Source organism: Brassica napus, chromosome A6 (genome assembly GCF_020379485.1).
Source record: "Brassica napus cultivar Da-Ae chromosome A6, Da-Ae, whole genome shotgun sequence".
Classification (NCBI taxonomy): Eukaryota; Viridiplantae; Streptophyta; class Magnoliopsida; order Brassicales; family Brassicaceae; genus Brassica; species Brassica napus.
In genome coordinates this window covers 18,920,161-18,940,087 of record NC_063439.1, presented here as the reverse complement: position 1 = coordinate 18,940,087, position 19,927 = coordinate 18,920,161, and the positions used below count along the sequence as shown (strand labels likewise).

Below are 19,927 nucleotides of genomic sequence, written 5' to 3'. Positions count from 1 at the left end.
GCGGGCTACCACGTGCGGTGAGGCCTGCGCTACAGTGATGAATCAGGTTTATTGGGAAGAGGTGGAGAGAGACAAGTTCATCACTATTTATTATTTTAATTTTTTTTTTTTTTGGAATCTTTGTGAACTTCCCCATAAGTTCACTAATGGGGTGCTCTAACCCTTAGAAAAATCATGTATAATTCACAAGTACATCGACAACTTAATTAGTATTCAACTATGATTAAAGTTCATCCAATTAACTGTGTTGACCCAAGACTGAAATCCAATGTTACTATGACAAAACTTATAGTATTATATATTACTCCCTCTGTTTTTAATTATAAGTAGTTTTACTTAAAAGCACAAATATTTAGAAAGTTGTTATCTAAGAAAATATATCATTTAATCAATTAATTCAACCAATTATAAAAAGCTTAACATTATTTTATTGGTCACACAATATCTAATAAATGAAAAATGTGCATTGAAATATGTAAACTACTTATATTGTGAAACAAACTATTTTTGCTAAAACTACCTACATTTAAAAACAGAGGGAGTATTCGATTAGAATTTACGTAGTAGAAAATTATTTTTTGTTTAAAGAACGTTGGTCTAGTAAAGACAACTGCAAATATGTTCTTACCGTTCAAGTCCAAGGATGTTGGTCGGGTTCACACTAATAATTCATACTAAAATATACAAAGTAAAGTAGCTTTACTAGAAGTTACCGTTAGAGTTACGATTAGGGTAAGCGTTGGCAAAATGTGAAGGATCACCACATGAGAAGCACCTTCTCCCACTCACTGGCTCTCCAGTCGCAGAGACGAAGCTTGTTCCACGGCCACGAGCACCGTAGCGTCTACCGCGTCCACCACTATTATAGCCTGTCGTCTCATTTCCAGTACCGTTGCTGATGCTATCTTCCCATCTGTCACAAGGCATTATAAAAGGCGAATTTAGAGATTCACAAGAACAATTAAAATGTATTAATAAATAGAAGCCGTGAGTCATTAATAAAAGGCGAATTTAGAGATTCACAAGAACAATTAAAATGTATTAATAATTATGGAAGCCGTGAGTCATGGATTTTTTACGCGAAGAAGTTGCAGCCTTGTGATGGACATGAGAAGAACTTCCTTCCCATGTTTGTTGGCTATACGAAGGGGAGATGGTGTTCCGCAAGTGTTACATGAAAACATTAGTTTCATCTGCATTATGACAAATGAAATTCACATCATGTCGATAAGGAAGATTTGATCTAGACGATTTACTTGATATATATTTGCTGTTACTTAATGGGCCGGCCCAAAGTCTGTTTTTATGTAAGGCCCAAAATTATTAGAATGTTATCTTTCGAATATTAATCAATATAGTAAAGAGAGCGACTAAAATTATAATCCCACTATACAATATGGTTTATAGACTATGGTTTAAGCGAATAATGTAGAATCGGTAAGAGAGAGATGACTAAGATGATGAATCTCTCTCCGGAAACAGTCTCCCTTCTCCTCCTCATCGCTCTCCTCTCGTCGAGTCTTCTACTTTGCTCCGGCGATTCAACCACCGTCGAGGATGAATCTCCGCCGACTGTATGTATCATCGGAAGCGGGATCGGAGGCTCATCCGTCGCTCACTTCCTCCGTAACTACTCTGCATCCACAAGCTTGTATCGATCCCGGATCCTGATGTTCGAGCGTCACGAGAGAGTCGGCGGGCGCATGAGGACCGTCACCGTCTCCGGCGATACGTTCGAAGCCGGCGGCTCGATTCTGCACCCTAAAAACTACCACGCGCGGGACTTCTTGAAGAGGTTCAATCTGACGGTTCGATCGCCGATGGCGATCGAAGAGTCTAGCGCGGTGGGAATCTGGGATGGGAAGAGGTTCGTATTCAAGACGTTCGGCTCGAGCGTCAAAATTCCGTTTGTGGATAAGATCGTCTCTTGGTTGAATGATGTGTACATGTTTGTGCGTTACGGGCTCTCACTGTTGAGAATGAGTAACTTCATTGAGGTAACCTAATGAAAATGATTTTTCCTTCAAATGTCTACAACCACCCCGCACCGCAATTAACAATAACAAAAATCTCTACATATACTATATATTTATACGTTTTTATAACTGTTAAAACCACCCCAGTTGAACGGCTTGTCCTGCACCGCTCAAACCGCAATCACCGTTGGGAGCCTTAGTCTTGCCTATGTGTGGACTTGTGTTAACCATTGTTTAATTAGACGGTTTATATGAGATTATTGATTAGCCGGTGTCTAAACCGATTTTTTTTACCGTTTAGGCCTATTTTCTAGAAAATTGGTTTGGTTTAGGTCGAATTTGCCAACTAGGCACCTATTTTTAGAACACTGGTGTTAACTGGTGTGTACATTCTATGCATGTAGAGTATGATTGATAACTTCTTGAAGTACTATGAAAGCCTAGAGTCAAGACCTGTCTTCGACAGTGTTGAAGGGATGCTTAAATGGTCAGGCTTGTACAATCTCACTAAGGTCACTCTACAGGAGAAGTTATCCGAAGCTCAGCTATCTCCTTTGTTAGTCAACGAGCTTGTTACCGTGAGTCATTCTACTCTCTTACTTGCGACATGGTTCCTCTGTTGACAAAAAAATTCAATTTTTTTCAGGTTATTACGAGGATAAATTATGGACAGAGTGTACTTATCAGTGGACTAGCAGGTGCAGTTTCTTTGGCTGGTTCTGGTGGAGGTTTATGGTCTGTTGAAGGTGGGAACTGGCAGATGGCTGCCAAGCTGATCAATCATTCGGATGTTACCTTACACCTGAACGAGCAAATCGAATCCGTTTCACACCTTGGTGACTACTACGAGCTGAAGTCCGCAAAAGGAAACAGCTTTAAGTGTGATGTCACGGTGGTTTCCACACCGTTAGACGAGGTGGATATTCAGTTTTCACCCGCGATCTCGATTCCCAAGAGGGACTTACAGCACACACACGCAACATTCGTGAGGGGACTTTTAAACCCTGTAAGTGTGTCAATCATTGTGGGGTTGATGATGAACTGATGATGATTTTGTTTGCATCTACAACTAATTCTTGATGGGTTTTTTATGTATAAAGGGATACTTTGGGATGAAATCGGTTTCGGATGTACCAGCTTTGGTGGGAACTCTTGAAGACCCTCTAATTCCATTCTCATGCATCTCGATTCTAAGGAAATATAGTGCAACAGATATGACATACAAGATGTTTACACGACAACCAGCATCAGATTCATTGCTTGATGAGCTCTTCAGGTAGCTACATCACACCCCGTGTCAGATTCATTACTAACTTAGATCTCTTCAGTTTCATTTAGACTTGCTTCTCTTCTTCATGTGACAGTGCGAGAACCGAGACCGTTCGCATAGACTGGGGTGCATATCCTAAGTACCACGCTCCTGAAGTTTTTGCACCGTTCATATTAGATGATCATCATTTGTACTATGTGAATGCTTTTGAAAACGCGGCTAGCACGATGGAGACAAGTGCAGTGGCTGGTGAGAATATGGCGAGGCTAATAGTTTCCAGATTCAGGACAAAAGAATCATCATCATCATCACCTTCGTCCGACACAAAAAGCTGTAGCTCTGGTCTGCACTCAGACATGTGAACAAACTTATTATCTCCGCATGAACAAGGTTTTTGACTGTGGTCTTTGAAGAATAATATGCTTTGATGTGTATATAAAGAAAGAACCAAAAAGCTGTAAAAAGTGTAAACTATGCGTTGTTTGTTTTCAGTTATTGATTGAGACCATTATCATGAAGTTTATAAGAGTTGTGAAAACAGAATTCCACACTATACATCACATAGAATCAATCAATATACATCACAGAAAGGTATCAGGATTGGTTTCCACCGGTTGGGCTTGACTCTTCTTGCTCTTCTCTTTCCTTGAGAAACTTATGGCACATTACAGTACCAACAAAATCAAACAATCCATGTTTCAGAAGCTCCAACCTCTCAGAACTTTCCATATGTGAGAACCCAAACTGCTGAGTCCAAGTGTGCACATCATCTGCCAAAGCCGGTAAGACCAATCTACGAACTCCAATTTCAGACATTTGCTTCTCCAACTCATCCATAAGTGCTCTACATATGCTACTTATCCTGTCATAAGAATCTCTAGTCTGTGTCGCCAACAAAGGGATCTCAGCTACATCTTTGCCAACTCTCATTGCCACCACAATGATAGGGTTATTATTCCTCTCAACTGAAAACGTGTAAAACTTGCGTCCCACGCCATCTGAGTCTTTGCTGAATATCAATTCCTCAACAAGATCTCTCCCAGAGAAACGGTCAGGTGTAGGCTTAAACGACCGTTGAAGCATCTTAACAGCAGAATCCAGCTGTTGTTGTTCACCGTCATTAGGAACTCTGATCAAACTCCAGACCAAACCCTCGTCGCCTACTAATGCAATCTTAGTTCCTTGGAGTTTCTGAAGCGCGGAAAAGACACTGCTGCATTGTGAACTACAGAACCATGGCAAATCAATTAAAGACTCAGGTGGTTCAAGACAACTTCGATGGCATCTTCTATGGCATTGCTCACAAGTCAATAACATGCTGATGATTCCTGGTGTTCTCCTTTGATTACAGATATCGCAGCAGCAACAAGTACAGAAGAACCAATCCTGTTCATCGGGAGCAATCGACGGCAAACCGGAGCAAGCAGGGTGAAATGACGAAGGACAACCATTGCATAGAAGCAAATCATCTCCACCAAGATGACAAACACAACACACATCACAGTTCGTCCTCTTCGATTTCCCAAACCTTGGCGTTGGCGTTAGCTCAGCCTCATCAGACGTCTTCTCCTGTTCGTTGAGAATCTTCTTGGCCAAGTGAGAAGAGCGGTTCTTGTCCCGTGCCGTATCACAAACCTTCGTTCTCTTCTTCTTCGGTACACCACCGGAAGCAGGCGCTTCTTGGTTATCATCTTGTTCTTGAGTACTCGAGTCGTCGTCGTCTTCATCTTCGAGACAAGCACCACAAGCTGTAACTAAAGAGTTATACCACTTACCCTCGGGAGATTTGTAGCGCAGCTCTCGTGACGCCCCTTTGCGAACGTAAGCGAAACGCCAACCGAGAGCAGAGAGATGCTTCTTCGCCTTCGTCGAGAATTGGTGAGCTCCTTTCGTCGTCGTCTTTCCTTCTTTTGCAATGGACAGCCATTTTCGGAGTGATTCTGGATTCATTTCCGCTTCTACAGTGATGAATAAAAATGAGTCCTCCATCTTCTTGGAATCTTTCCAAGACTTTACTTATGATAGCTCTTTTTTTCTCTCTACTATGTAGGGTTTATGAGACGTCTCTGTTCATAGGGTTTATTTATAATTTTTTTTTTTTAACTCTTGTGATATTTTATAAAATTAATGATAAATCACACAACTAGTAGAACCAAAACAACAAAAACAAGAACATATCTAACTCCACGCAGCCGACAATCAAACGAGAGTTTCCATAGAACCTGAATAAGCACGAGCTGAAACCATAAGAACTAGAGACTTGAGGAAACCACAAACTATATAGGCCGAAACCACAATCTCAGCCCTGAACTTTGATTCCTCCAGCCGCCACGAGACGCGGTGGTGGTGAGACGAGAAGGAGACGCGGTGGTGGTGAGACGAGGAGGAGACGCGGTGGTGGTTAGATGAGAGAGGCGTTGAGAGAGATGGGAGAGAGGCGTTGAGAGAGATGAGAGAGAAGAGATATATGAGATATGAGAATGAGAGGTTAGAGTGGAGAAGAGAGAATCGGGAAAAAAAAAAAAAGCAGAGAAGGAGATGATATGAGATCTGTTGTGAGAGAGGGAGGGAGGGAGGGAGAGAGAGAGAAGAAAAAAATAAAAATAAAATTGAATAAATCTCTACCTTTAGATCTAAGTTAATCCAATGGTTAAGAGTGTGATCTATGTATTTGAATCTGATTGGCCAGAAATTTTGTCTTTCTTTTTCTATTTTTATTTTTGTTTTGTTCTTAAATATTTGATAATTTGTTTTCTAAGTAAATTTTCTTAGTTATATCTTATATAAAATTTTGTATTTTCGAGTTTATAATTTAAGTTTAGAGTTTTCTTTTTTGAACATAATAAGTTTATATTTATTTTAAGAATTGATGTTTAAGTTTGAAAATATTTGATTAATATCAAGACTATGATTTAAGATTTTGGATCAGAGTATGAAAATATTAGATTTGAATATTAGATCTAAGATTTGTAGTTAAATTTTTCAAATTTTAGTTTTGAAGTTTATATTTAGAGTATTGTATGTATAGTAAAGTTTAGTGTAAATGGAATATAAAGTTTTGAGTAAGGGGATTTGGGTTGAAGATAAGATCTAAAAGTAAAGTTTAATATTTTAAATTTTAAAATATAAGATTTTATGTTTAGATTTATGATTTGGGGTATAGTGTTTATGTTTATAGTTTAGGGGTTGGAATATAGTATTTGGGGTTTAAATTATGATTTGAAATTAAATTATGAATTTAATTTTAAGATTTAAGTTAAATTATGAAAAATAATAGAGTTTTAAGGTTTATATTTAGGGTTTAAAAGAATTTTAGGGTTTAGGGTTTTAAGCATGTACAAAAAAAATCGTGGCATTTCGTGGCTATTTTATAAAGACCTACAAAACATTTCGTAGCTAAATCGTAGCAAGAAAATACTCTTTATAAATTGTCTTTTTTTCCTTCAATCTTTGATGATTTGTTTTGTAAATAATTTTTCTTACTTATATCTTATTTCAAAATGTATATTTTGTACTTTGGAATTTAAGTTTAAAGTTATTTTTTAACATAATAAATTGATATTTATTTTAAGGATTAATATTTAAGTTTTGAAATATTAGATTAATATCAAGATTATCATTTGGTCATCATTTAAAAAGTTGTATGTTTACACAGAATGTATAATTTATGTTTGAAGTTATGATTTAGGATATAGAGATTGATTAAAGATTAAGGATATGTGGTTAGGAAATTATAGTTAGATCAAGAAGATTAAATTTTAAGTTTAATTTTAAGATTTGAAGTTATAATATAAAAAGATTATAGTTTTAAGGGTTGTGTTTAGGGTTTAAAACCATGTTTAAGGTTTAGGGGTTCAAATAGCTTTTCTTAGCATTATAAAAATGCTATTATAAGTCTTTCGTAGTTTTATTAAGCCACTTAAATAATATTTTTGGCGCTTAAATCTAAATTTCCACTAAGTATTGGTGAAATGATGATTTTATTTTTTCCGCTCACGTAATTCTTAAAATAGCATTAATTAAGTGCTATTTTAGGTTTTTCTCTATCATAGCGTTTATCTAATGCTATTATATAATACGGAAATTTCTAAATCATCTACGATAGCAGTTCAGTAAAACGTGCTATAATAATGTGCTATCAATGTAGACTTTTTTTGTAGTGTTATGAACTTTTATTATCATTTTTTGTCAGAGGTTTATCACATAAATCTGATCAGTAAAGGCCTAATCGCAATAGACGATATGATCCATCATCAAAGCCATCTATTCTGACCCAAAGGTGTATTCAATATATGTACTATGTTGTTGTTCTGCTTGAGGTTGTGGAGATATGTACTGCCGGAGTGGAAGCATGTGATAGAAAGGTTTCTTCTTGTGATTCATTATGTATACTCAAGAGATATCAAAACGAAGAATGGAGTATATCAGAATGCTGACGGAAAGTTGGCCAAGTGGAAGCTTATCAGGACAACATGGACTGAGTGCGTCTGCTGAATCATAACTTTGCATCGCCTTTTCTGGTTCTCAAAACAAAAGATTGATCTTTTGATGATCAACTATTATCTTAGAATTTTGAAGAAATACAAGTAAGGGCTGAAGAATCTAGAGGATGGGCTGAGGTCCGCTAAGGATGTTTCAGTTGCCAATGGGTTTGCGAGTGAGACGATATAGTCTAGCATTTTCACTTTTGGAAGTATCACTTTGATGAAGAAGCTGGATAAGAAACACCAAGAGTGATACAAAATAAGATTCTTAGCGAATAGTTTGGGCCTATTTCTGGTGATACTTTGGATATGGAGATAATGCCACTGTCCCTACATTCTCCTTAAATTTCAGGGAGGAATTAAGAAGGAGCTGACAAGGAGGTTATGAGATTAGGAGTTGAGCTTTCGATATTTGTGGCTCAATCCATGTTCTTGACGTGTGATGACATTCACATTATTTGTGGTTCTGGTATAAGTTATGAAGAGAAGCAAGAAGTGTCTTTTGTCATGATAGTCCCATGCTGGAAAGGATGATTAACGTCATTCATTATGTCTACTTCAAATTTATTGAACCCAAGAATGGAGTATATCATATTAATGGCATGTCAGTCCTGAGACTGGACATATTAACTTTGTGGAATTATAATTATGTAATTGTATCTCAAAATATCCTTGTTTGGATTCTCAGAGAGAAGCAATATTTACATGTGACTGGGATTTTATGTCTAGTATTGAAGAACAGCTGAAGCAATCAAAGGAGAAGTTGAGGTGTGGGAAGGCTGTTTCCGAGGCTAATGAGATCAGGAGGGAAGCGATAGAGTGTAACATTTTTGGTTTGCGGAAGTCTCTCTTTGATATAGAATATAACGAAGCAACACAGACTCTGAAATCAATAAAAAATGGGATTCTTCACGACCTATTTGTCCCTCAACAGAACCAAGTAGCCCCACAACCCAATTAGCTACTACTAGTTTCTTGTTTCCTCTATCAGATTGGAATAATTCATCAGACAAATAAAATTCTCTAGCTTTGACATGTTACAACCAGGCAAATCTCAAAGTTTCGAGTAAAGAGTTGTATAGTAACCAAAATCACGATCAGTCATCCCTTAAATGTATAATTTGGGTTAGCGATTCACCTTGATTGACGAGTCATGCTTGCAAAAGATGGAATGACGCCACTTGTAGAGCTGCTTTTGCTGCAGATATGTGCGTTTGACAAGATTATAGATTGTAGACTGAATCTTTTTTCAGTTTAATATAAATGTCAAAAAAATATACATTTTCAAAAAGAGACCACAATTCAAGCTATCGATCACAATCTTTATTCATAACCACCTCCTGCAGTATGGTAACCGATCTAGTAACTCATTTCGCTGTAGATTCATTTGAGCTTACCTCAAGACAAGGGAGTACTAATATAGTGCCAGAAAAGGTGATTTTTTCATAGATTAAAACTTAAAAATAACAATCTAGACCTTGATAGCTATGAATTACGAATATTAGCTTTTTATTCAAGACATCTTTCTTTTAGGATAACTAGTGGCGGAGCCTCCGCGCAAGCGCGGGGTCATTGACGGAGTTGTGCTCTATCTCATGTATGCAAGTGAGATATCATGTTAAGTTGCGTTTTGCTGTGGTCACTGATTTACTTACACGCTTGCACGTTGGTTCATTTGTTTGTTGTTTAAGTGTTGTTTTGAATAATGTTCATGTTTCGATATATAGGTGGTTTTTTGTTTTGTTGGAAAAATCAAGAACGTAAACCATATAGCTTTAAGACGGGCACTTCATACCAGACACAGCGGATACAGCTCAGTAGCATCTCAAGATACTTAATCAAAAACCATATCAAGTCATGTCATATGTAATTCATACACTTTGTACCAACAAAAGTATGTTAATATAAATTTTTATTTAGCCAAATAAAACTAACATGTATTTTAATTTTTTAGATGATATTTATCCTTAATCTCAAGTATTGAGGAAAAAATAAAAAATAATAATGAAACATGTGATTAATAAATAAATATCATTTTTAAATAAAGTTTAAAAAATAAAAGAATATAAGATATTGAAAAATTGGAAAAAAATCTCTGTTGCATTGTGCATACGTGAGTTGAGTTTGTTTGGGCATTTAGGACTAAAAAGGAAGATATATTATTGCTAGAAAACTAACTGTTTTGTTTTCCCGACGGTGGGCCTGAAAGTCCAAATCCATATGACGTAAGTGAGGCGTTTTTCGTGAATTTGCCGGCCTTGTGTATGTCGGAATAGCGTCTGATTTTTCTCTTGTGCCCAGTGGCGAAGCCAGGGCAATAACAATGGGGGCACGTGCACCCATAGTTTTATGACAATAAAAAAATTTGTATGTAAAAACACAGAGATTCAGCTAGAAAATATGGTTAATGTCCTCTTGTGCACCTCCTTGATGGCTCAAGTTGGATCTTCTATATAATATATTTCGTTTTATATTAATTATGCACCAACTAAAATTTTTTTCTACATTCGCCCCTGTTGTGCCTGTGTATGATTGTGTTCTTTAGTTGGTGTAATATATCTATTAAGGTAAGGTTTTGGGTTATTGTTCAGAATTGCTTACCTTTGCCCTTTTGTGTTTCTCTCAACTCACTGATTTTCTTCGACATCTTTGCCTTCATCATCAATACCTACATAATAAAGTTGGAAATTGTTAAATTGCTGTACGTGGTGTATAGTTTTAGTTGAACTTAATTGTTATCCGTTGAGTTGATTTTTAGTTCAGCTGACTAACATGTATGTATATGTATGTTATAAATTTGTTTTTGAATGGTTAGCAGGGGGGAGAGGTGATCGCTAGTAGAATAGGTTTTACTTTGTTAATATTATTCATAGACACTCTCAGTAATAGAATATGTTTTACTTGGTTAACTTTATTCATAGACTTAGGATAGCACGCTCCTATACAAAAATTTAGTTAACTACCAAAGACATAACTCTCAGAAATGGTTAACTACCAAGCACTCTTCTTTGCAGACAAAACACATAACCTGTAATATAAAAGTAAGATTTATATATAAGGACACAAGTCAGCTACTGGGAAAGGGTTTATCAAGTAGGACAAGTAAGTCCTATTATTTTAGCCAAGTAGACAGCTTTCAAGCAATTAATGTAAAATTCCAAGCCGAAAAACATACAGCACGACTCCTGGAATTCGGGAGCTCTCGAACAAATTTCTCAAATGCATCTAATCTGACTTTACCCTTGATCTCAAGCAACATAGATCACTCTTTTGTAGTAGTCTTTTGACCACTGTCCAAAGAAAAATATCAGATTAGTAAATATGATATGAGTGAGTGTACATACTTTGACATAAAAATCAAATGTCCTATAATGCGAATGAGAAGCTTATAACATCCCCCATGCAGCTGAGAAACGGTGTAGTAGTATAACATCTTAGATCAGTCAGCAAAATGAAAATGTTTCAAATATGCAAACCCAACTTTGGAAATGTAGATGAAACAAAGTAGTGAGGTAGGTTTGCTATCACTAATGGAACCTTTGATTACAAACCTTTTCAGAATGCCGATGACAGAGATCACATAAAAAACACTCAATTGGAGGAAGAGACCCAGTGGCAGCATGCATCTCACCATCTACTCTGGCACCGTTAATTAGTGCAGAGCCACCACTATAGTTGCTCAACTCATTTTTGACTCCCAAGTGTTTTCTTCTTAATGTTCTTTGGTCGAGACCAGTTAAGCGAACTTGATCCAACAGAGATCTCCACTGAGCCACTATCGGCTCCATTTCCACTTGGAACTCTCATTTGTGTGTTTTCCTTACCAAGCTTCTGATATCCACCTTTGTGTCCTGCAGAACAACCAATTGAGCCATCTTGAAAACAAATCAATATAAACTAATATACAAAAAAAAAACTATACAATAATGCACTAATAATACTGAATCAAACATGATCAAATTTAGTCTCAGCCACTTACCAAGCAAATCACATAAAAACTGTAGACTAATATACATAAAAACTATACACATATACATAAAGAATATACCTTTGTCATCTCCAATGAGCAGCAGCACGTTTGTGATAAAGAGATATCTTCATCATCAATTTCTATGGTTGTGAGTAATTCTTGATAATTGTTTCAAAGGGCCTTGTAGCCGCATACCCATCTCTATCTCCTTTAAAGCTTTCTGCTTCCTCTCCTTACTCTCCTTTTCTTCTCCCAACTTCGACTGAGGTTCATGATCCAGTTTTTGTTTCTTCTCTATCTCAGGCTCCTTCCTTGGAGGCACAACCATCTCATCCTCCCTGATCCATCGCTGCTTCACCTGCCTGAATCCTGAAATTAACATTCAACAAAATTCCAAAAGTTGCATCACTATCTAGAATTTTAATTAAAGTATTGAAATTTTGACGGTGACTATGGATCTCCTACCAAATATTTATGAAATTAGGCTGCTTAAAGGAAAAAGGACCTCTAACTGAAGAATCTGTCGTTAGTTTCTTCGACATCTCATGGCATTAGAAAGCATCCCCAAATGGATCCGAGACGGCGTGTGGACTCGACCCAAAATCTTGAGCGTCTGCCAAACATGATTGTATCGGTGCGTTGCTTGGATCGATTATAAACGTTGACGACATCATAAAGCTGATTCAATCCTATCTGGGTAATCTGAGAATCAATGCTCTGTTGTAACAACGTTTGTGGATTTGAAGAAGAGGAGAAAGAAGAAATGGAGAAGAATAACTGAAAAGGCAAGAAAGAAAGGGTTAAGTATGTGATCTAATTTAAAGCAGCCAATGAATAAGAGAACATAGGTTTCATTTTTCAGATTGGGAGAAGACGAAAAGATCGAAATAGATGGAAATATCGATTGGAGATATTTGTTTTGAATCGAATAATTTGATTATTTGGCTTTAATAATTTTGTGGGACCCATTGAGATGAATAATTGCCTACGTGGATAGGTTTAGGAGAGACTAAAAACCCTTGTTCAAAAACGCGCCCGCGTTGCTGATTAATCGACCGAGTACTCCCAACTCGTGACCTTACCGTGGCGAATAGGGTCTCTTCGGTGATGCCAGGCGGTGCACCGAGTTTTGTCCGCGTTGACCGATTTATAACACAAATCACCGAGTTAATTGTCAAACCGATTACTTTTTTTTTTTTTTTTTGGAAAAGGGTTTTCATTAATATTTTTTTGTTTTTTTTTTTTCAACAGAAATTAAATAAAGCCCAACTACAATCCCAAATGGGTCCAATTAGACAAAACCTAGAAGAGTAACAAGCCCAAAAGAGCCCAGAAGCTTGCGAAAACCCTAGCTCCGAGCCTCACCCTGTCACGATGAAGCCGCCACGCCGGAGATCAGGAGACCGCTGATGCCAAGACCAGAAACCGACCTCCGCCATAAGTGCTACCGCCTGGATAGAGAAGAACTTCACCGGAAGGACTATGCAGGGACTAGGTGAACGCCGGAGAAAAGAACAGAGAACCCAAGAATCCGAGAGCCAAGCAGATCCAGTCCAAAGACCGTTGCCGTAATCAGCCGCCTCCGGTGATCTCTTTCACGCCTCTCCGCTGCCCTCAAAACGGAAAGCTTACTTGAGGCACCGGAAGTTCATGCTACCATATCCCAGTTCCGCCTTGAAAACCATCTCCTCACCGAGAGCCACCACCCCCCTTCACAGATCTGCTCCACTCGACTCCAAGAAGCGAGCTCTGACCAGATCTCCACCGAAAACCCCTGAGGAAGCGATGACCTAACTCCGTCCTCAAGAACTAGGAAACGCAAAGAGCCGCCGCCATCGATCTGACAGAAACCGAACCACTCACAACTTCAAATCTGAATCGCCACCAAGTCCTCTTCTAGATCTGTTAAATCGCGGATACAAACCCAGGCAAAAAGAAAAAAAACAAAAAGAAAGATGCCTCTCACAATCTCACGGTAGAAATTGGAGAGGGAGGTTGAATCGATGGCTTTGTGGTCAGGAGAGAGAAGAGAGGTTTTTTTTCCTGGAACGATTGTCCTTTTTCGTAGTCTTTTAAAATATTATTCCCTAGTCCCTAGCTAAGACATTATTTAAAAAGTGATTTACCACCTATCCTTTTTACAATCATTTTCACACAGAAAATGACATGGTTACTAAAATTGATGACACGGCTTATGGCTAAAAAATTGTCAAACCGATTACGTTCATATATTTTAAACACACGAAGCCCAGAACCCTTTTTGCTATTATACTGATTTCATTTATTCGTCGGGAAGTTAAATAATTGTATTTCCACAGAAAACTATGACTTTGAGAACTATCAGCTTCGTTTTAAAAGCAATTCAAGTGTTTTAGTCCAAAATAAATTGAATCAAGTTCTTTTCTCATATTATCTTTATGTTCTAAGGCAAAAATCTTTTGAGCAACTGTTTTAAAATACAGATTTTCACAGGGGAGAAGATGAAGTTGTAATTACCAATTCGCCCTCCATTTATAACTTGAAGTGTGAACACATAACCCAACACGCCAACCACTGCACCAGCTTCAAATTACTCTATCCAATTGATATTAACATAGACATACCAATTTTTTTACATAAACATGTATTATAAATGTAAAAGAAACATGTATCATACATAAAAATGGAGTATAATACATATAAAAGTACAAAAAATTCTTTCCCGCGTACTCCCCGATTTTTTTACGTTTTTTTAATAAATCGCTAGGCCTAGGTGTGCCGCACGCGTAGCGCCTAGCGAGTTTCCGAACAAGGCTAAAAACTCTTCTATGGTCTGGGCTGAAATTACGGTTTGTTGGTTGCTGATTTATTTTTTATTGGAAGCCCAATCCGCCAGTGACGTGGCAGAATGAATGGTTGAGAATATTTTGCTTATGTGGCATCCTTTAGAACATCCAAAATTAGCTTCTTTTATATAGTGGGATGTATGATTCGTTGTTCACAAGAACTAGAATAAGGGAATCAAAAACTGAATATGAATTATCATCCCATTGATCTCTCTATATCTCTATGGTTAAAGATTTATCAAGAGGTAAAGTTCCCAAAGATGAATTAGAGACTAATTAGATTCTTCTCTCGTCTCACTCTTGTTTAAGGGAGCTCTGCTTTTGTTTTTGTAACAAAGTGACTGTTATATATTGTCGATTGCAAACGAGAAATCGAATATTCTCCAAAATCGTGAATGGATAATAAAATTGTTTTTGTAAGAACAAAAACCGAAACCGTTTTAAAAAATTAGAAACAATAAACACCCAAATTTTAATATATTACTTAGCTCTCATCATTATTTTTCCTCTCTACTCACTCAAATCTCATATGATATAGTTGTATTCTAAAATCAAGAAATGAAATTAGTAACTTGTTTACCTTATAACAAACTATACTCTTGTGATGGGCCCAAATATTATATATTTAGTAGAATAACCTAATCTGCTATTATTATATTATTATCAGTTCAAAGGACACCCTTGTTACTGGCCTTGTTTTTGGCCCAATAACACCTATATCCATTTTAAAGCCCATAAGAAGTCTTTCTATGATGTAAGTGGTAGAGTGAGAGAAAGAAAACACGCCACGTGTAATTAGCAAGTCAACCATCTCCTTCCCTATTCGCCGGCGAACACACTCCTATTTGAGCAAACCCGGTGAGAATGTCATTCGATCTATCTCGTCTCTCCCTCACTTCCTCGCCTCGTCTCTCGTTTCTCACTCGCACTGCTACTAAGAAAGGTAATATAATCTCATGAGAATTGATGTGTGGGTTACTTTCTGTTCAGATGTCTAGATTCTCTTAAGCTTTGATTTCGACACTGATGATGATGATTCAAATGTTCCGTCTTTGCTCAACCCAACGCCGCGAAATTGCTTACTTTACAGGATACGTTAGGTGCTCGATGAAGTCGTATAGATTATCTGAACTTAGTTTCTCTCAAGTTGAGAACTTGAAGGCACGCCCTCGCATTGACTTCTCTTCCATTTTCACCACTGTAAGCTTTCTCTCTTCTTCTTGCTTAAGAGTTTCCCACTTCTCTCATGCGTTTGACATTAGCTTGTTACTATCAGGTTAACCCAATCATCGACGCTGTTCGTAACAAAGGAGATACTGCTGTCAAAGAGTAAGCCCGACTGATTCTTTTTTTTTTTTTAAAGATAGAAACCATCTTAGCTTGGTTATCTTTCAGGTACACTGAGAGATTTGACAAAGTCCAACTCAGTAAAGTGGTGGAAGATGTGTCCGAGCTTGATATCCCTGAGGTAGTAGATTGACACCGTTTTACATAGAAATATTTGAATGATCTTTTGATGTGTAGTAAATGAGTTTCCTTTCTTCTGTTTGTGTTCAGCTCGACTCCGCAGTTAAAGAAGCATTTGATGTTGCGTATGACAACATTTATGCGTTTCACTTGGCTCAAAAGTCAACTGAGAAGAGCGTTGAGAATATGAAAGTAAGTCGATTTGGTAAACCTATTTAGCTACTCAAAGTATACACACTAATCTTCACTCGTTTCGTTTTCTTAGGGTGTCAGGTGTAAAAGGGTGTCGAGATCTATTGGTTCTGTTGGTCTTTATGTGCCTGGTGGAACTGCTGTTTTGCCATCTACTGCTTTGATGCTTGCAATTGTAAGTTCTCTTCTGTTCAATACTTTTTAATTTTTTTTTCTCATTCTTCTTGTAGTTGTCCAATAACGTGGTCTTCGTATTTATTTAATTTCCTCTCTCAGCCTGCTCAGATTGCTGGATGTAAAACAGTTGTCCTCGCAACTCCACCAACTAAGGAAGGAAGCATATGCAAGGTAGCACTCTAGCTGATTTTGTTTCTGGGGATAATATTCCGTATTACTTACGTTTTTTATCTCATCTTGCTGCTGAGCTGATAAGTGTGTGTTTCTTGTTGATGCAGGAGGTACTGTATTGTGCTAAGAGAGCTGGTGTAACTCACATACTTAAAGCTGGTGGAGCACAGGTGTGGTTGTGTTAGCCTTTTCACAATTTTTTTTTTCATGCTGGGGATTCTTCCTTATTTGTCAGATTTTGAAATTCTCCATTTTGCCTTTGCAGGCTATAGCTGCCATGGCCTGGGGGACTGATTCTTGTCCCAAGGTATAAATAGGGTTTATGATATGGCTTAGTAGCTTATGTCAGACATTTTCCAGCCAATTACTGAATTACACATAAATTTGGTTTTGTTATTATTGGCAGGTTGAGAAGATATTTGGTCCTGGGAATCAGTATGTTACAGCTGCTAAGATGATTCTTCAAGTAAAGATATCGTTCCTCTATATCTTTTTGGTTCTAATTTGGTTAGACTACTCTTCATCATTCTGGAAAGCAGAAACAAAAAAGGAGATTATGAATCGTATTGGATCGAAATTTTCCTCTCATCTTGTTTTTGCTTTCCTTGCTTCAGAACAGCGAGGCAATGGTTTCGATTGATATGCCTGCTGGCCCTTCAGAAGTTCTAGTAATCGCTGATGAACATGCTAGTCCAGTTTACATTGCAGCCGACTTGCTTTCTCAGGTATTTCTCTCTCACTGGCCATAAATTATATCTTCAGTTTATCTTTCAATATAGCACATTCTCAGTTTAACAAATCAAGAATGAGTTTGTGTCTGCCTTATTTCTTCTTTTCTTATCGAACCTGCTATGGTTTCTCTGCAGGCTGAGCATGGTCCAGATAGTCAGGTTGTTCTTGTTGTTGTAGGAGACGGTGTAAATCTCAAAGCCATCGAAGAAGAAATTGCCAAACAGTGCAATAGCCTTCCTAGAGGAGAGTTTGCTTCAAAAGCCCTAAGCCACAGCTTCACAGTATTTGCTCGAGATATGATTGAGGTACCCTCTCTTTTACTGTCACACTGTTACTAACTCAAAACAGCATGTGTAATGTAAGATCACCATTTGTTTCTTAATCCTCCAGGCAATAACTTTCTCAAACCTGTATGCACCTGAACACTTGATCATCAATGTCAAAGACGCTGAGAAATGGGAGGGACTGATCGAGAACGCAGGTTCTGTCTTCATAGGGCCGTGGACTCCAGAGAGTGTTGGTGATTACGCCAGCGGGACAAACCACGTTCTTCCAACGTACGGGTATGCGAGAATGTACAGTGGCGTCTCTCTCGACTCTTTCCTGAAGTTCATGACTGTACAGTCCTTGACAGAGGAAGGTCTGCGTAAGCTTGGTCCCTATGTGGCTACTATGGCTGAAATCGAAGGTCTAGATGCACACAAGAGAGCCGTCACTCTCAGACTCAAGGATATCGAAGCCAAACAGACCCAAACAAAGTGAATGAATGCCTGCTTTCATATTCAAATGGGGTGACATTGGTTTGAAGTGTTTGAAGATATAATAAGTATAAGAATAATATAAGAGATGTTGTAACTCTTTGTCATAATCTGCAATTTCTTTCAATTTTGAAACCTGAATCATTTCACGTGTAATATCATTGAACCAAAGAGTAGTTAGTGAGGTGGACTTTCGACGAAGACACAGTGGGTTCCACAAAAACTTTGTTCTTTACAAACGACAAGGACTTCAACATTGTACAGTAAACTTCAAGAGCATTACAAAGTGCTTAAAGAATGATATAATCGTTTGGTGATCAGTTTCTTCTAGCTCAAGCTGGCAAAGGTTCTTCGAGAACTGCAGAGGGAAAGGAACCGACCAAAACATGTATGAGTTTAGCTCTTGCAAATCTAAAAGACAATCACAAGGAAAAGAATGAAAGGGAAAAACCTTTTCTCTTTGTGGCTGATTCAGCTGGTGTGATCTCCGCATTGGAAAGGATAGGTTTTTTAGTTGGTACATCTGGAAGATGCAACTTCTCAGATTCTTGGGGCTCAGTTGTAGGCACATCAGGCATCTCATCCACAGCAAGCTATAAACAAAACATACATCATCATGAGTCTCTCTCTATCTCCCTATATTAAAAGATGATAACAAACAAGTTTGTTTTCCGATTTGACCCATGAAACATACCAGACTTTCTAAGTTGTCAAACTCTGCTAATATCTCTTCTTCATCCTCTGCTGATAGTTTCTCTCCCAGTATAGCATTCAGCTCCTAACATCCAAAACATGTTAAAGAGTCAGAATCTTGACAACATGATTGATTATAGGGGATTTCAAAAGTGAATATAAACATTTTCAAAAGAGGAGATTACAAACGCAGCACATAAACGATACAAACAAATACAAACTTTGGACTCACATCTTGATAGGCTTTAGCATCAGCAGTATCATCCATAAGTTTCTGAACATCATCGAGGTCTACCTCGCTTTGAATAGCTTTAATAGCACTGCTACCCTGCTTTAAGCTCTCAAACACTGCCTTTTGCTTGCTGGTAAGTTCAATATCTGCCAACTGAATCACAAGAAAAGTTTGAGCTATGTCACTATAGGTTTCAAAAGAGATGATGCTGTACATAAACAAGACACAAAAGTGAAAAGGGCTTAAAAGGAGAAAAAAGTCTTTACTTGTTGTTCAACATTGATGACCCACTGATCAACTTGCTTCAGCAACTCTTCTTGCGTCCGTTTCTTCCTCAAAGCTAACAAAGCCCTCTCCTTTCGATGTTCGCGGATTAAGTCTCTTGCAGCTTGCTTCTCAGCTTCAATTACTTTCTCAAGCTAAATTTAGAAACGTCAAGAAGATGGGTTAGTTAAAATGGAAAGAGCCAATAACTCAAAAAGCTTGAGTCTTTTTCTCATCAGCAGTACTAACAATCAAAACCTCCAATCTCCAATTCACTGTTCTTTAGACTTTGAGAGATTCTAATGAAACAAAACTACAATGGTTAAACCTGTTTGATCTCAGTTTATCAAAATAAAAAAAAAAGGACATGAGATTGGATCAAATCGAAAACCTGCTGCTGGTAGTGGCCGAGCTTGCGTCTCTGGGTTTTGAGAGAGAGAATCGCCCGATCAACGTCCGTGATCTGAGGTTTCTTCACGAACAAATTCCCCATCTTTCGTCACTTTTGCAATCCAACTATGAAGAAAAAATCAAAAGATTACAACGAAAAGAAATATAAATTGATTAGTCTCCGAAGAAGGACGCCGATTTCAAACCCAAGTCCTCCACAATCTCTCTCGTCTTCTTTCTTTCTCTCTGCGCTTTTCAGTTTTGATCAACAAACAGAACAAACCAAAGGGAAAGGCAATAACCGGATCCACAATAAAATCTAAATC

General features: G+C 37.7%; 4 protein-coding genes and 1 long non-coding RNA gene across 7 annotated transcripts; 2 read left to right on the top strand and 3 right to left on the bottom strand.

Annotated features, from left to right (window-relative positions):
* Window positions 1–1,378: 1,378 nt before the first annotated feature.
* Window positions 1,379–3,764, top strand: LOC106347946 (farnesylcysteine lyase). Its single transcript, XM_013787575.3, has 5 exons — window positions 1,379–1,997; window positions 2,381–2,554; window positions 2,623–2,982; window positions 3,077–3,252; window positions 3,341–3,764. The coding sequence occupies exons 1-5, from the start codon at window positions 1,449–1,451 to the stop codon at window positions 3,606–3,608; spliced, it is 1,527 nt and encodes a 508-aa protein (XP_013643029.2). The 5' UTR covers window positions 1,379–1,448; the 3' UTR covers window positions 3,609–3,764.
* Window positions 3,609–10,027, bottom strand: LOC106350408 (increased DNA methylation 1-like). The gene has a single exon (XM_013790296.3). It carries the CDS (start codon window positions 5,233–5,235, stop codon window positions 3,841–3,843), a length of 1,395 nt encoding a protein of 464 aa, XP_013645750.3. The 5' UTR covers window positions 5,236–10,027; the 3' UTR covers window positions 3,609–3,840.
* A 353-nt stretch (window positions 10,028–10,380) lies between these two features.
* LOC106367595 lies at window positions 10,381–12,626 on the bottom strand. 3 transcript variants are annotated; one of them, XR_007340144.1, is made up of 5 exons: window positions 12,206–12,626; window positions 11,779–12,069; window positions 11,282–11,581; window positions 10,906–11,020; window positions 10,381–10,398 (listed from the first exon to the last, which is right to left on the bottom strand). It is a non-coding gene; the product is annotated as an uncharacterized LOC106367595 (long non-coding RNA). The 3 variants fall into 3 exon arrangements; XR_007340143.1 differs by lacking the exon at window positions 10,381–10,398 and adding an exon at window positions 10,701–10,758; XR_002653898.2 differs by lacking the exon at window positions 10,381–10,398 and having other exon boundaries at window positions 10,738–11,020.
* A 2,629-nt stretch (window positions 12,627–15,255) lies between these two features.
* On the top strand, window positions 15,256–18,166 carry LOC106347943 (histidinol dehydrogenase, chloroplastic). Its single transcript, XM_013787573.3, has 13 exons — window positions 15,256–15,468; window positions 15,616–15,725; window positions 15,802–15,854; window positions 15,921–15,993; window positions 16,083–16,184; window positions 16,258–16,359; window positions 16,461–16,532; window positions 16,640–16,702; window positions 16,798–16,839; window positions 16,939–16,998; window positions 17,147–17,257; window positions 17,399–17,569; window positions 17,655–18,166. The coding sequence occupies exons 1-13, from the start codon at window positions 15,390–15,392 to the stop codon at window positions 18,024–18,026; spliced, it is 1,410 nt and encodes a 469-aa protein (XP_013643027.2). The 5' UTR covers window positions 15,256–15,389; the 3' UTR covers window positions 18,027–18,166.
* LOC106347944 (vacuolar protein sorting-associated protein 20 homolog 1-like) lies at window positions 18,164–19,893 on the bottom strand. The gene is made up of 6 exons (XM_013787574.3): window positions 19,603–19,893; window positions 19,214–19,366; window positions 18,948–19,100; window positions 18,717–18,800; window positions 18,474–18,615; window positions 18,164–18,380 (listed from the first exon to the last, which is right to left on the bottom strand). Exons 1-6 carry the CDS (start codon window positions 19,702–19,704, stop codon window positions 18,355–18,357), a joined length of 660 nt encoding a protein of 219 aa, XP_013643028.2. The 5' UTR covers window positions 19,705–19,893; the 3' UTR covers window positions 18,164–18,354.
* Window positions 19,894–19,927: the final 34 nt, after the last annotated feature.